A 14609-nucleotide genomic window follows, 5' to 3' on the forward strand; every position below is an offset into this window, starting at 1 on the left:
TAGCCTGAGCCCAAACAGATTCAGGAGGTGTTGAAGTGTGCAGGATCTGCATAAATTGCAGGCACAGTTACAAAGTTGTTATATAGATATTTGTATTTGGGGAGGGTGGGGGGAAAAACCACAACCAGAAGCTGCTTCATCCTTTGCCAGTGACAAACCACCGTCTGGTCATCCACAGCTCCCCATCCTGCCCCTCAAGCTGTATCACTCTGCCTGCTCTGAGATCAGAGGCTGAGGCACAGGAAGCACAGAAACCACAGTTTTGGATGGAAAAGCCCTTTAAGACAACCAAGTCCAACTGCTCACCCACCACTACCCCACATCCCCAAACACCACACCTACGTGGCTTGGAAATCCCCCTGGGACAGTGACCCCAGCACTGCCCTGGGCAGCCTGGTCCAGCGCTTGGGGACCCTTTGGGGGAAGAACCTTTCCCTCATCTCCAAACGAATGTGACTTTCATTAAAGCTAGATTTTTATTCCCTCCCCATTTCTAATCATCCTCTAAAATACCGACCCGAGCCTGCAGCAGGGAGAACCACATAACACAGCTGTTTCCCCAGGGGAAAGGAGTTAATACCCAGAGTGTGCCTTCCCTCACCCCATATAACATGAGCCAGGATTTATATGGGGAGTTAGATCCATGGTACATGTTTATGGACCCATATTGGTAATTATCAATACTATTAATATTCTAAGCACTTGTTTAGGAAGATTGCAGCAATATTTCACCTATTACTGGAGGGAATGAATAGAAGCATCAGGCACTGTGAGGCAGCTGGCCTTCCCCAGGCTGCGTGCAACAGACTTGTTTAACCAGCAGTCATGTTCCACGACCACACGACTGACAATTCCAGGGCACACCTATAAAACAATGCACATTTTGCTGTTTCTCTCTGCACACAGTATGCTCAGGCAGCTTTAATATGCACTGGTTTCTGTCTGCAAACAAATTAATTAGAGAAGTGTTTTAATTTTATCTGGAGCTTAAAAGTGAACCCTGTGTGATGCCTGGGAAGGGAAACATGCTGCATGAAGGAGCTACCTGAAACCTCCACGGTGCAGTAACGGACAGGACATCACTCTTCCCACCATTGCTCTTTATCAGTCAAGGATCCGCGTTCCTCAGCCATCCTGAGAGCGTGCTGCAGCGTCTGATCAGCACCTGGGTGCCCAGCAGCACCTTTACGAGCTGTAACAGCGAGCTGGAAGAGCGCACTTGACAAGGTGGAGACGCCAATGCAGTTAAAACAACATGATGCACCCTATGTGGACACTAACAGGCTGGAAGTACAGCATTAATTAGACAATCAAACTGCCAAAAAGCTACAAAAAATCAGCTTGGTCTAGAAGAAATCCCTCTCTTGGGGTAGATAAATGGGTTTCATGTAACACTCACCAAGATGAAGGTGAGACAGGGCGTCACGTCCATCCCCCGCACTGCAAGTCACACCTGGGTGCTCCACCACCCAATGGAGGTGAGAACACTTCCCCCACAGAGAGAGTCCTTCTGGGCACTCAGCGCAGGTCTCCAGGACATCAGGAAGGATGTCAATACCCCAGAGCTACTCCCTCACTGCTAGATCACAGAAAGCAGGTAGTGTCCCAGTGTCCGTACAGGAGAGCCCAGGCGGGTCTCTCCAGCTCGCCCATGGCTCACCCTCGGCAGTGCCCACACATCCAGCCCAGGATGAAGCCACTCAACCTGAAAACTTTAAACAACCTCAGCCTTTTAATGACCACCAAAAGCCTCTCAGTATGAAACAGGAAAACAGGACAGAGATGGAAGAAAAGGCCAAAACTCCGGCTTTTCAGTCAAATGCAAGTCTGCTGCTCACTTCAGAGGTACAAGAGATCAAACTACCATGCCTACTGGTCCCAATCCAATAGCAGTCTGCTTACTGGGCAACACTTCTGCATAAATCACTTTTTAAAGAAAAATTAACAGCCAGACTGGCTTTATTTTACTCTTCAATCTGCAAAGCTGTTGGAAATATCTAAATTTTCAGAACAAAATTTGAAGGAAGTGGAACATATGCATGTTCTGTCTGCCCATCCATCTGTCTGGGTTCCAACTTCCTTCCTAGTAACTTTGGCACTTGCTGGCCAATTTGAAGCACAGCATTTGCCACAAGCAGAGATCTCCTGATGCATCATCAGCAGTATTGGTAAAGCTCAGTGGGTAGTCAGAAGAAAGGTCCACCAACTCTGAGCATCTCCCTCAGCCTTTTGGTTCAACTGGATGCACAACCAGATGGCCCATGTGCAATTCTAAGGCAGCCTCAAGACAGGCTGTCTTCTGCATGGGAAAGGACAGAGGAGTGTGGGAGGGGGGAGTTCAGGCACTGCCACTGTGGAGACAAAGGAAACTGTGGAGACAGCTAACAGGAAGGAATCACAGGGAATGTGGTGGAGAATGCTGCTGTGATGGGGTATGCCAAAGACAAATCCCTGGGAAAATGAGATTTGACAATTTCACAGGGATTGTTTTCTTTATTTTTGGATTTTGACAGTCCAGGGATGCTCACAGAGGTTTGGATGTGAAAACATAATAAACCTGGGACCTGCTGAGTTAACTCTATGTAGAGGAAGAGAAGCAATATCACCAAATTTCCCAGGAGAACCTGCAGCTCCTGTAGGAGTGATCCATTTCTTTCTCCTTCAGGCACATCAGGTCCTCCAGGAGAGATACATTTCTGTTCTTTACCCTGTGTTTTTCAGGCACTTCAATGCCCTGAAAGTTGCATTCATAGAAGCAAGCCACACCTGGGAGCTGGCCACCCAGTTTCTTGGATTCCTGTAGTGCCTCCTGTTGAGCAACCTCAAAGTGCTCTGCACAGACTGACAGGGAAGGGCATGTGCATCAAGAAGGCGTTGGCTCATGGGTTGTTGTCGGGTCTGTGGCATACATGGGGTAACAGGGAGAGTTCATTATCTTTCTAAAGTTCAAAGTGAACATCAGGCATGAAGGCAGAGCCTGTGTCTCCTGGCCACTCTGCCTGCATCTTTTACCCACACTCATCCTCACCGTTTCCTACTGCTTGAACAGCACAGGCATGTGAGAGCTCCTTACTGCTCAGGGAAAGCAGAAATAGGGAAGTTACCCACTGGACAAGCAGAACAACCAACAACCAGCTGGTAGGTGCCATGGCTCCTTCTCCCCACGTGGAGAAGGCTCCTTCTCCCCTCGTCTGCCATGAACACTTCCCGCTTTTGAAACACATCACCAAAGCTAAATGCAGCCAGAGCAGTGCTCATGATGGTGCAGCTGCCTGCTAACACAGAAACATGGCCTCAGCACTCACACAGCAGGACACAGCCCTGGTTTCAGGTGCTGGCATCACTGTGCCCAACAGTTTTACCCTCTAATCACAGGAGCCGTGTCTTTGCTGTTCAGCAGGCTGGGGGGTCACGGGGCTGGATTTCAGTGAGGATGCAGCTGGCCAAATTTCTGACCCTAAAACCCAGAGCAAAGTGTTTCAGACTGCAGGCAGATGCAAGCTACCAATGTTGCATGCTAAACCTGCAGGCAGGGGGACCAAAGGGGCTGATGGAGCTTGACCCAGTCTTCGTAAACGAGAGGAAGGCAGGAGGTGCTCTTTCATGACTCCTTGTGGGGGGGGCACCCTGAAATCACAGCCCTGATGCAGGGAGAACAAAGCCCTGCAGTGGTTTCTCATGGTGTGCTGGCCAAGCCATTTAAAACCAGACAGCTGCTTATTTTATCCTTGCACAGATACCTGGGAAACACGGCCAAAGCTGTGGCTAAATCACACACTGGGCACCAGGCAGAGCTGTGCCAGGTGGCTTGACATCCAGCAAGCAAAAGTTTGGCAATTATATCGTCCTTACATAAAAGCTCATTAGCCCCCAGCTTGCTGCAGGGAGGAGTCATGACATTTTCTCAATTGTCAACAGAATTCTGAGACCTCAGACACAGAAACATAAACCCTGGGTGAGCCAACTGCTCAGAGGTGACACTTCCCATACAAACTTGCTACAAGGCAGTGCTGAGCCTGGCTCCTGCAGAGACACAGCATCACAGAACACAGCTTGGAGGGGACCTTGAGGATCATCTGGTCCAACTGTTCCTGGCAAAAGCACGGTCTGGAGAAGATGGCCCAGCACCCCCTCCAGCTGAATCATACGAGTGCCCAATGTTTGGGAACACACTGCTTTCCTGGGAGATTCCAATGGCTGATTGCTCTCACTGGGAAAAATCTTCCTCTTGCACCCAAAAGGTGGCAATTATATATATGTATGTGTGTGTAGGTGTGCCTTCCACACTGAGCATCTACTGCCCTGCTCTTCCAGCCACTGCGTTCTGGGCTGATCCTCCTAACTGGGCGATGGGTAACAGAACCACTAAGCTTGTATGTATGAGTGGAGTTCAGTCGGTGGGGAAAACGACAGCGTTCTGATTAGAAGTGTGGAAAAACCAGCCCACTACAACCCCTGCCTGCACTGAACATTTCTGCCAGCCATAAACAAACCAAAGGTGATACAAAGATGTGGAGAAGCAATCAGGATTGAAAGAAATATAGTCCCAGGCACCTTGTAAAACCAGGTTTATAAACTCATGACAGCAAAACCCCCAGCCTGATACAGCTTATTTTAAGACTTGCAAATACGTTGTTAAAGATCTCTCGGTCTATTCACTGTCAATAGGAAAATAAATGTAAAAAGAAGTTGTTCCATAACTTTATGTGACAAGTACAGTGCAGCTGTCGAGATTAACGAGCCCAGTGCCCCCCTCCTCCTGCCTCTCACTCCTAAATAGTGTGAAGGGGAAGGTGACACCCACTGCTGGGCATTGGTGTGATGGCTGAACAGCAGCACCGCAAAGGCAAAGGCAACATGTTCTCATTCCTCCTCTGAATGTGGACAAGGATCAAGAATAAAACATTTACTCACCTAAGCTGGCCTTTGGCACTTATTTACCTACCACCTTTGAGACCTGGCGTGTCCTCACCATTACAGCCTGAGCAATGGGGCAGAACAACCTCCCTCTTTTGCAACTGAGGAAACACATTGCTAAACCAGACTGCCCAAGACAACAAAGCATCACTTCAGCATCTTCTAAATTAAAATTAGCCCTCTCCCCAAACAGCCTTGCTTTTGTTTCCCCTCTTGTGTGGGCGCTAAAGAAATAAGAACTGGGAAAATCCATCCTGGAGCAGGAACTCCACAGTAATCACTGAAGACAGATTGCAGCCTTTGCCTGGCTTTGCTGGGATGTATTTAATCGTAGCTGTTATTTTGGCTGGTCATTTCAAGGCATCCTTGACTTCTCTAAACTCCACAATTTTCTTTATTATTGCAAGAAAGGACAACCAGAAGCTATCACAGTGACACTAACCCTGTGTGAGAAACCAGGACCCAGGAGTGAGTAGAAGGGCAGACTCAGAGCTGCTGGTACACCCTGTAGCCACAGGGATGTGAGGGTGAGGAGAGCCTGCTTTTTATGGAAACAGGTAACACAACAACAGGAATGCAAATCAAGCCCCATTAATTTAGCTTTAAGTTTTAATGAAGCTTTAATGGGGCAGCAGAGGTGGGGAAGGAGCCGTAACACACCGAGGGGGGACGAAACGAGGAGAGGGAGCTGGTGTAACCTCAGGTGGGATCTTGGGCTGAGAAAAACCATCTTGCAGCAAGTGGCATTTCAGGTCAGGAATACCTGGGTTTTGTTCAGGCTTTGTTGGTGAAGGGCAGTCCAACTGAACTGAAAACAGGCTTTGTGCTTTAATAACGGCCTCCAAGGAGTCTAATAACCATGAGGTTAACCCAACACTACTCCTCCACGTACCTGAGGCTCCAGCAGCTTGCACAAAGTCAAGCAGGAAGCCTGACCCCAGGTCCCCAGAGACCCGTCACAGACTTTGCTTGAATGGAAGAAGCTGACTCAAGAGTCTCCAGCTTTCTCAGCCACCAGACATGTTTTTTTTCATCTGGGAAAGATCAAGAGGGTCTTTGATCACCTGCTCTTACGTGCTTGTGTTTCGTTAGGTGTCATTACAGAAAGGCCACCTCATTCATATGGATACCTTTGCTACGTGCTTACAAGTGAGTCACTCAAAACCCCATTTAGTTCCAGCTTTCTTAAAACTGGAAAAACTGAAGAGCATCTACAGGCAAAAGCCCACTGGTTTCAAACTACAACACGACTGCTTCGCTTTCCAAGTTGCCAACCAGGGACTTGAGACACAGCAAGTAATAAAGTTTGTATGATCACCTCATGCCTCAGCTAGTCTGAGGGTGCAGAGAAAAGGCTGCAGGACAGAGGAAAAGAAGGTAACATGCAAAAAACCCCCGTGTTACGTAGCTGCAAAGAAGGAGTAAAGACCATTCACAATCTCTGCAAGATAAAAAAACATTTAGAGACTGTACCTGACAGAAAAGTGCAAGCAAAGAATAGACTCACGTTGAGCTGGAGGTCGTCTGTCCACTGGCCGATGAGGCGGTAGCCCGGCGTGCTGGTGTTGGTGGTGTGGTACTGGAAGATGTCATAGCGCCCTGGTGCATCCCCATTTTTGTTGAACATCACTGGAGTGCCAGCACTGCCTGGGGGAAGAAAACAAGGCAAAATCCAACCAAAGAACAGACAAAAGCCAAATCTTTACAGTAAGTGTTTTATTTAGACAGGGTTGCTTTCGGACCCACAACACATTTCAGGCAAAGGTCATCTGTCACACCAGCCATCTACCCCAGGTATTTCAGGACGCTGCTATCACCCCAGCCACCACTCAAACCCACTGACTAAAAATAAACCAAAGCACAACTAGCTCGGCCTTACTTCACTCCAGCTTTGCACAAAGCAGGAAAGATCAGGCAGCTTTTCTCCCTGCCCTCCAGCCTCCCTCCCATCTCCCTTTCCTGGGGAGTTCTTCAGCACACATCCCTCCTGTGAATGGAGCCTCTCAATGGGGTTTTTTTCTTCCTCCAGAAAACGTTCCATCTGCTTCTGAGAGATACTGCTGTCAGAAGTCAGCCCAGGTCTAGTGAATCTTGACTAGCATCCAGAAATAGCTTCCTCCTCCACAGTATGTTCTTATTCCCGCAATCAGCATGTGGTCGGGATGGAAAAGAACAGACTAAGCCACGGGAAGACTGTTCCTTGTGTACTCCCTTATTTAGACTCTGTGGCACAGACACAGGCAGGGAAGTATCTCAGTCAGCAACGGTTCAGGATCCCAAATTAACTTTATTTGTCATACACTAAGGAGACTGACACAGGTCAAGCGGCACGGCAAGGATACCTCCCCCTTCCTTTGTGCCAGGTGCTGAGCAAAGCCAGCCTGCATCCTGGAGCAGCCCAGGGAACCCAGAGGCGATTCCTGACCCTCAGGGAGTTCTCACCACCCTGTCTGCATCTCAGTTAGCCTGGCAGTAGGAGTGACCCCTCGCTCAGATGAGAATTCAAAGCAGCCTGGCATTTCCTCAGATCTCCAGGTGAAGACTTCAAGGGTGACATTTATTTCAAGACATATTAAAACAGGTTTGGGGAGGGTAGAGTAATATTGTGTCAAGACTGAAGATTATGACAATACTCCAGCATATCTATATTCAAAGCTTCCTCCTCCTGTGTAACTTTTTTTTCCCTAAAGCAATGAAAAATCTCTCCTTTTTTAGCATTGAACTTTAAGATTATGGTTTTCTTCATGATTCCCACTCTTCATTGAATTCCAGCGAGTGAAAAAAAAAAGATTTGAAGGAGTGAATTAGCATAGTTTCCATTCCAGCCCTGGTAAATTGTTTCCTGTCTATCCTAAAATCCTCTGAGATCAGATACAGATCCAGTTCAAAGGCTGGTACAGAGAATCTTACCCTGAAATCTCCCCTCGCTGGGTCCTTAGGAGCGCTTGGCAGATATTTAATTGTCATTACAGATTAATGCAGCCAGAATACATCTGCAGTGAAAACACTTAGAGTCAATACGGAGAAATGGCTGTAATTCCTCAGCCCCTTCGGAGAGCCAGCACACATGGTAAATGGGATTTAGGGAATCATGACTCTTAAAAGGCTGGATATTCTTGGTTAAGCTTGGTTTTGTCCAAGCTGACAAAAAAGGACAAGTGAAAGGGCAGGAGCTGGAGCCAGGCTCCTGAAACAAGCACAACACAGACCTGTGTGGATCCCTCATCCCCTGGCAACACCCCAGCACAGGCAGGAAGCAGCATCCCTCTCTGCACATCATCGTCACGGCCGTGCCAAAGTCAGGGGCGCTGAGACAAGCCCTGTGGCCCCAAAGCCCAAAGGAGGGTGAGGGGGAGCAGCCAAGAGCATGTCTAGGGTCAGGTCACCTTCATGGGCCATTGGAATGTTGCCCAGAACCCTCCTGGCTAAGCCACCCCACTGTGGTGCACAGGGTAAAGCCAAGCCTCTCCATCCTGTTGCAGGGGCAACAGGGTCAGTAAGCAGAAGGGCAAGGTGAAGGATAGGTGCTGCTATGAACCTCAGAGGTCCTAAAGCAAGGATGGATCAGGGGCTGTCACTCAAACACGCTGTGTGTGTCTTGCAGGAGCAACAGCACCTTTTGTAGGTTACAGCTGACGGCTGCTTTGCAGAGCTGCAGGCAGGCAGCTGTTAAACACCAACATCCACAGTAACCCATAGAAGCAGCGGGTGCACTTGGATGCTGCAGACCCCAAAGCAACACTGCATGAGGCAGCACTGTCTGCTGGGTCACCCCCCAGGCATAGTCCCTTGGGACATGGGCATGGAAGAATGATGTAACACTGCTGGTCTCAGGTACATTGCCATTTATGTGCCAAAATTATACAGGGGGAGAAAAATGCTGAGAAAAGCCTGGGATCTGTAGGGAAGATGAGGATCTGCAGAAGCAGGAGGAGCTGTGATAAGCTCAGGTCGTAAGTCAAGCAGATGTATCCCACTTCCCAGCTTTGAAGTGAGAGCAACCAGCCCCCCCAGCCAAGGATCTGCTTAGTAAGTGCAAACTGTCTTTAACCTTTGTGGGGGCTCTGGTGCCTGGTTTGGGGCTCCTGTCTGTGGGGACCCTCCAGCCCTGTTTTAAAGTGCTACAGCATTTCAGTCTCCACTTGCAATTCAAGTTGCTTCGTGCACTTAGGAAAGTAAGTGCAAATAAACATAAATAAGTGTAAATAAATAGAGAGCAATGTATGAAAGCCTCATTACAGAGAAGAAACAGTCTTTAAAAAATAACCCTATTTGCTGTTTGATCTCCTAATTATTCAAAGCTATGATTGCTCAGTTGTTTTCTGATAGTAGAAGGAAAATAAATCTAAACTAAGATTGAGGAAAGAATATTCTCAGCCCAAGCCAGCACTCCAGAAGCAGAGTGTTAGCCCCTGGACTGCTGCTCCTCACTCATTCAGAGGTGAGGACAATGTAATTCCTCTTCAGTTCCCAACACACAAGCTGCCTTCTCACTACACAGCCACAGGGAGTATGTGGCACCCTTTCACCAGCACAATGCATTCCAAGACAGACACAACCTGACTGAATTTGGGGGATTTCAATCTCTTCATCACCACAAGAGGAGGAACGAATGAATAGGAGGCAGGGGGCTAGGCAGGTGTACCCACCTCTGTTGTTACTGAGTCCCCATTTGCTGCAGCTTAAGGACCCGAAGGTCTCATACAAACAGGATCTTTACCTTTTTCACTGCCAAAACCCCACCCACGTTGCACTTTGCCCTTGAGGCTTTTGGTCTTCCAGATTTTGGCCCCTTTTGTTCTCAAGGCAGTGTGATGATGCCAAAATTCTTACTGAGCTCCCAGCACAAATCCTGCCTCTTCATTAAGTGTTGCTTGAGCTCCTTCTGCACACATGTCACTGCCTTGAGGGAAGAAGAGGCCCCAACAGGAGGATTTTCAGCTTTTGTGGGCTCAGGATGCTTGGAAACAGCCTACATCTTTTCTCTCTGGCCCACAGTTTGGGCAAAGCACTCCCATCACCCTACTTTCTGGGCTTTTACTATGAGTTTATGCAGAGGACTGGGAAAGAGGATTTTAAGTACAGACTAAATAATGCTTTCCAAGTCCTAACCTTCATGAGATGGAGATGCATGGCTGCACTGGTGACTCAGGGAAGGGCAGGCTAAGACCAAGGCTAAAACTTAGCTGCCACCAGCAGCAGTGCATTTCTCTGTCCCTGCCCTCCTAGCCATGACATGAGGAACATGTAGGCACCAGCACCCATCTCCCAGGAGCTCCCAGGCTTTATCAACAGCAGTAGACCACCAGACCAGTCAAAGCCTCACATTGCTTTTTCCAGCCTCTCACCACTCTTTCAGGCTGGTGAGTTATACAATGGGTATAACTTCCCAGCACCTCTGGGAAGGCTGAACCAATCCACAGCAGTTCTGGGAATTTACTTTTATATAATAACAAGAAGCAAGTTGGCCTGAGAGCATCTTCCCACAGCCTGAGGAGTGAGCCCCAGGAGGGATGCTGCTGAACACAGAGCCTGGGCACACAAACACGTGTGCAGTGTGAGCATGACAAGAAAAAGCTAAACCCTGCCTCTGGATATTGAACCTAAAGGGAAGTGGTTCATGTCCAGAATGCCCTTCCCAGCTTGCCAAGCAAAATTAAAAAGGTTTAAAGCCATCTTGGCTTTGCCACCATACTCCTTCCTATACTAAAAACACCAGCAAACCAGCCTTCAACCCCTCTGCTGGAGTAAGTGACATTATGCAAGCTGATAAAAACACCATGGGGTCGTGTAAATCGATGACAAGTGGAGGAAAAAACCTCCACAACCAAGGCTGGCCATAAAAAAGCCTGACCAAGAAAACATAAATAAGGAAACTGAAGTTGGTGCAAGCCAGTTCTTGGGGCTGGACAGTAGGCAGCATTAGCTGGACACTCAATTTCTACTGAAATATTTCTCAGCTCTATTAAAATGACGAGATGACCGTTCAGCATCTTTACACGCAGCAGCTGTCTGGAGGTGCCCATGTACGAGCTGCTCTCCAGCTCCACCACAGCCCCAGCACAGCACAGGAACACTGGGCTACTGCTACAGGAGCTCATCCTTTATAATTAACCTTCTAAAACGAGGAAAGGAGAACCACCCAGGCCTTCTCAGATCATTCATCTCAGCATTTGCTCCTGGCTATGGTTAACACCAATTACTTCAAGGAAAGGAATGAAAACGTCCTCATCTTCACCTTGGTGTTTTAAGATGATTTATACAGGAAGGAAAAATATCCTTGGCACAAATGGCCAAGCGTGACCATGAAATGTCACCTGCATTCCTACCCTGAAATCTCTCCGTTCCTATCAGCTGTGTGGGGGTTTTCTAAGTTTGTTGGATAAAAATGTTCATTAGTAGATGGCAGCAGGGAACAGCTCCCCAATGAGAACACCCCAAGCTCGTGTGGGCTTTTCCAGGCAGCAGCAGCCCTGGCCACCCCACACATTTCAAAGGATACCTTGACAGTGCATCCCTACATCAGCTCTAAACATGGGTGTGGAGGTCTCCCTGTTTGTTACAGCTCAGACCCCTGTGTGCCACAGAGCCAGGGCAGCACAGTGAGACCTCCTGGCAAGCACAGCAGTGAGGTTTGTGAGGGGGAAAGAACATTAGGTCGCTATGATGTTACCTGCTGTGGGCGATCTGCTCCAGTGCTCTGGGCTGCTTGCAGGTGAATGTTTGCTAATGAAACTAATCAAATTACAGTAAAACACAGAGGCAGGGAAAGGCTGCCCATATTCATATGCTGCAGTGAAGGGAACAACAGTGAAAGCCCACTGTACGGCATAAAACAGCGGCTGGTGGTACTGCAGCATCACTCCACACTGGGGAAGCACAGGCAGATAAAGGATGAGCCAAGAGATCAAACTCTCCCATCCACAATCTGAGGATGATTTGTCTCCTCTTACATCTTACTAGAGGAATGGAGGTTGGAGTAACTACTCTGTCTAAACCACACTGTTGTGCAAGAGACAGTGTGTCTGTCCTCTCCCTTCCCCTGAGCCTGCAGCTAGGCTGGGTACCAGAATTCCACCCAGTTAGTTCTCTCCAAGCCCAGGAAACAACATAAAGTGGAACGATATACGTTATGCTAACAAACTTCTGGAGTTTCAGCAGGCATATTTAGTCAGAGACAGGCTCAGGCTTTTATCCAGCTATTTCTCCCGTTAGGAAATCAGTCTTCTGGAAGGCATCCTAAAACAGCAGCAGTGATGTCTGTCTTTGGGCAGTAGTAGCCTATTTGCCTTGGCTAAACCACGGTGCTTTCAAACAGATACTAAGCAAACAGTCTGCCACAGACTCCAGCACAACACCACAAAAAGCCTGAATAAAAAGACAAAAGGATGGCTAAAGAAGTGAAACGAAACAGCAGAGAGTCCCCTGGGCCAGTCAGCGTGCTGCAGAGGCAGCCTCAGCTCACCGTTGAAGTTGACGCTGCGAATGTACTTGAGCAGCTTCTTGCCTCCCGCGTGCTCCATCTCGGGGCAGACCCCGGGGTAGTCGGCACAGAGGTCCTTGTTCATGTGGTGCAGCGCGTGGGCCATGGCGTACACGGCGTCGATCACGAACTGGACCTTCCCCTCCTGCTCGTAGTGGGAGTCTTTGCCGATCCTCTCCTGCCCTGCACGTCAAGACAGACGCACACACACACAGACACGCAGAGGGACAGTAAGGAACAGCAGCTTCCTGGTACCAAACACAAACGAGCCCTCCCGGAGCACATTTCAAGAACAGCACACTTTAGTACAGTGAAACATTTCAACTTATGGTTTTACTAACTAAAAAAAAACCCAACTAACAAAATTTCTTTCTTGATAGTAGACCCATCAACACATCTCCCTGCAAAGGTTTCTCTGCCATAACCCAGAGAAACAAATCCTACCATCGCCACAAACTTGAAACTCTAACCTACGGGGACTGTCTTGGAGAGAGAAAACACCAGACTCCGTCTGCTCCCACCGTAGGGCTTTGAAAGAGGGAAGCATTTAGAATACAGCACAGCTGGTATTTTAAAGTCTCCTGTTTTGTTCGGCTGCAAATCCCAGTCTCTAATTGAAAGAGAGAGCCAGATTGAGGGAAGAAAGAATCACTTCAGAGATGCAGCCGAAGGGGTGCTCCAGAGAATTGAGTGAACACGCCAGCTATTAACACCGCCTCGGGACGCCCGGTGTGTCTGCATTAACTGCACACCCCCCGCTCCCCAACACACAGAGACTGAAACGTCCTTCAGGATCCACTGACTGCCTTTAAAATACTCTAACAGGCGAGAATTTAAGGAATCCAAATGCTCTACGTCGTCCTGAGCGCAGCAGGAGGAAAGCAGGGCTTTGAAGTCACCCCTCGATCGCTACAGCGCCCAACAGGTTAGAAACTCTGTCCCAGAGACCCTCCCACCCAACAGGCCGAGGTGACCCCCTGTCCGAGAGAAGGGAGGTGTTTTGCAGGTGGGTAAATGGAACACACAAATTAACCCACAAATTAACCCACAAAGGCCTGGAGGAACTCGAGACCAGGCGAATCTGAGTATCTGAAGGGGTGGGTTGGTGCCTCAGCCACCCCTCGCTCTGCGACTCGAGGTGGACACGTAACCTGGTGATGTGGCTGTAGTGCCAGGCTAGGAGACAGCCCGCTCACTTTCAGTGCCTTGTGAGCAGACAGCTGCAGTTTAGTGTGACTGACCAGCACTGTCTGAGCTTGAAGCACAGAGCTAGGAGCCATGAGTCCTGAACTGCTCACTGGCTTCTTGTTTCACCACGGCCAGGTAACACCTGCACAATTCAATCTGTCTGGCCTCACGACGTGTGGTTACACTCACCTACCTCACTGGCACCTTGGAAACCTAATTACCACTCGTGAAGTGTTCTGAGCTGGGCTGATGAGAGCAGCACAAGTGCAATTTATGATTTCCCAAGGGTGGCCACAGCACATCATCCCCCTCGTTCCACCTGCAGCAGGACACGTCTCCCTAACCTCATGTTGGTCTTGATCCCCTTCCCACAGTACCTGCAGGTCTGGGCACTGCCAGGAGCTCTGTGAAACTGGCCCTGGGAGTCAGCTCTCACAAACATTTGAGATGCTCAAAGTAAATACTCAGTTGGTGAACGTGAGTGGGGAAAGTTCCTTTGTTAACATCCCTAATTAGAGATCGGGAGGAGTGCATTTAAATCAACTGATTGATACCAATGAGGAAAGGAAAACAAGTTGTTAATGACTGAGAACTAATGATTTGAGCAGCAAGAAGCCCATGCTCCACACTGGCATCCTTGCTATCTGCCTCCTGTGTGCAGGAGCAGCAGCTTCACTGGCACTGGACTCTTGTCCAGAGCCATCCCAAGCCACCCCCCTGCACAGCAGTGCTGGGTTTGCAGAAAGCTGTCCCCAGGAAGCAGCCCAGGTCTTCTCCAGCCTGCCTCCCCTTGGGGCACAGCCTGCCAGCACAGCTTTTCAGCTGCTTTCCACTCACAAGGAAAAGGCAGAGTCCCAAACAAGTATTTTTCTTTGAGGGGCGGTGGTGGGCTGGAATGAGAAGCAAGCACAGAGATCACCATCCTCTTACAGAACTTCTACAAGGACAAAGGATGTTGCCAGGTGGACACCAAAAAGATTTGCTCAAGACAAGCAAAAACACACCCTCCCTATATAAACAC

At 48.8% G+C, this 14609-nt stretch overlaps 1 protein-coding gene across 2 annotated transcripts in view; it reads right to left on the reverse strand.

Annotated features, from left to right (window-relative positions):
• GRM7 (glutamate metabotropic receptor 7) overlaps window positions 1-14609 on the reverse strand; it is a gene marked incomplete at both ends in the record, with an annotated part of 258377 nt that overhangs the window by 63759 nt on the left and 180009 nt on the right. For both annotated transcript variants that reach the window (XM_084269732.1, XM_084269731.1), the window contains 2 exons: window positions 6425-6564; window positions 12383-12583. In XM_084269732.1, the coding sequence (XP_084125858.1) occupies window positions 6425-6564; window positions 12383-12583 (341 nt within the window). The remainder of the gene's footprint in view (window positions 1-6424; window positions 6565-12382; window positions 12584-14609) is intronic.

This window comes from Gallinula chloropus, assembly GCF_964237585.1.
Source record: "Gallinula chloropus genome assembly, chromosome: 12".
Classification (NCBI taxonomy): domain Eukaryota; kingdom Metazoa; phylum Chordata; class Aves; order Gruiformes; family Rallidae; genus Gallinula; species Gallinula chloropus.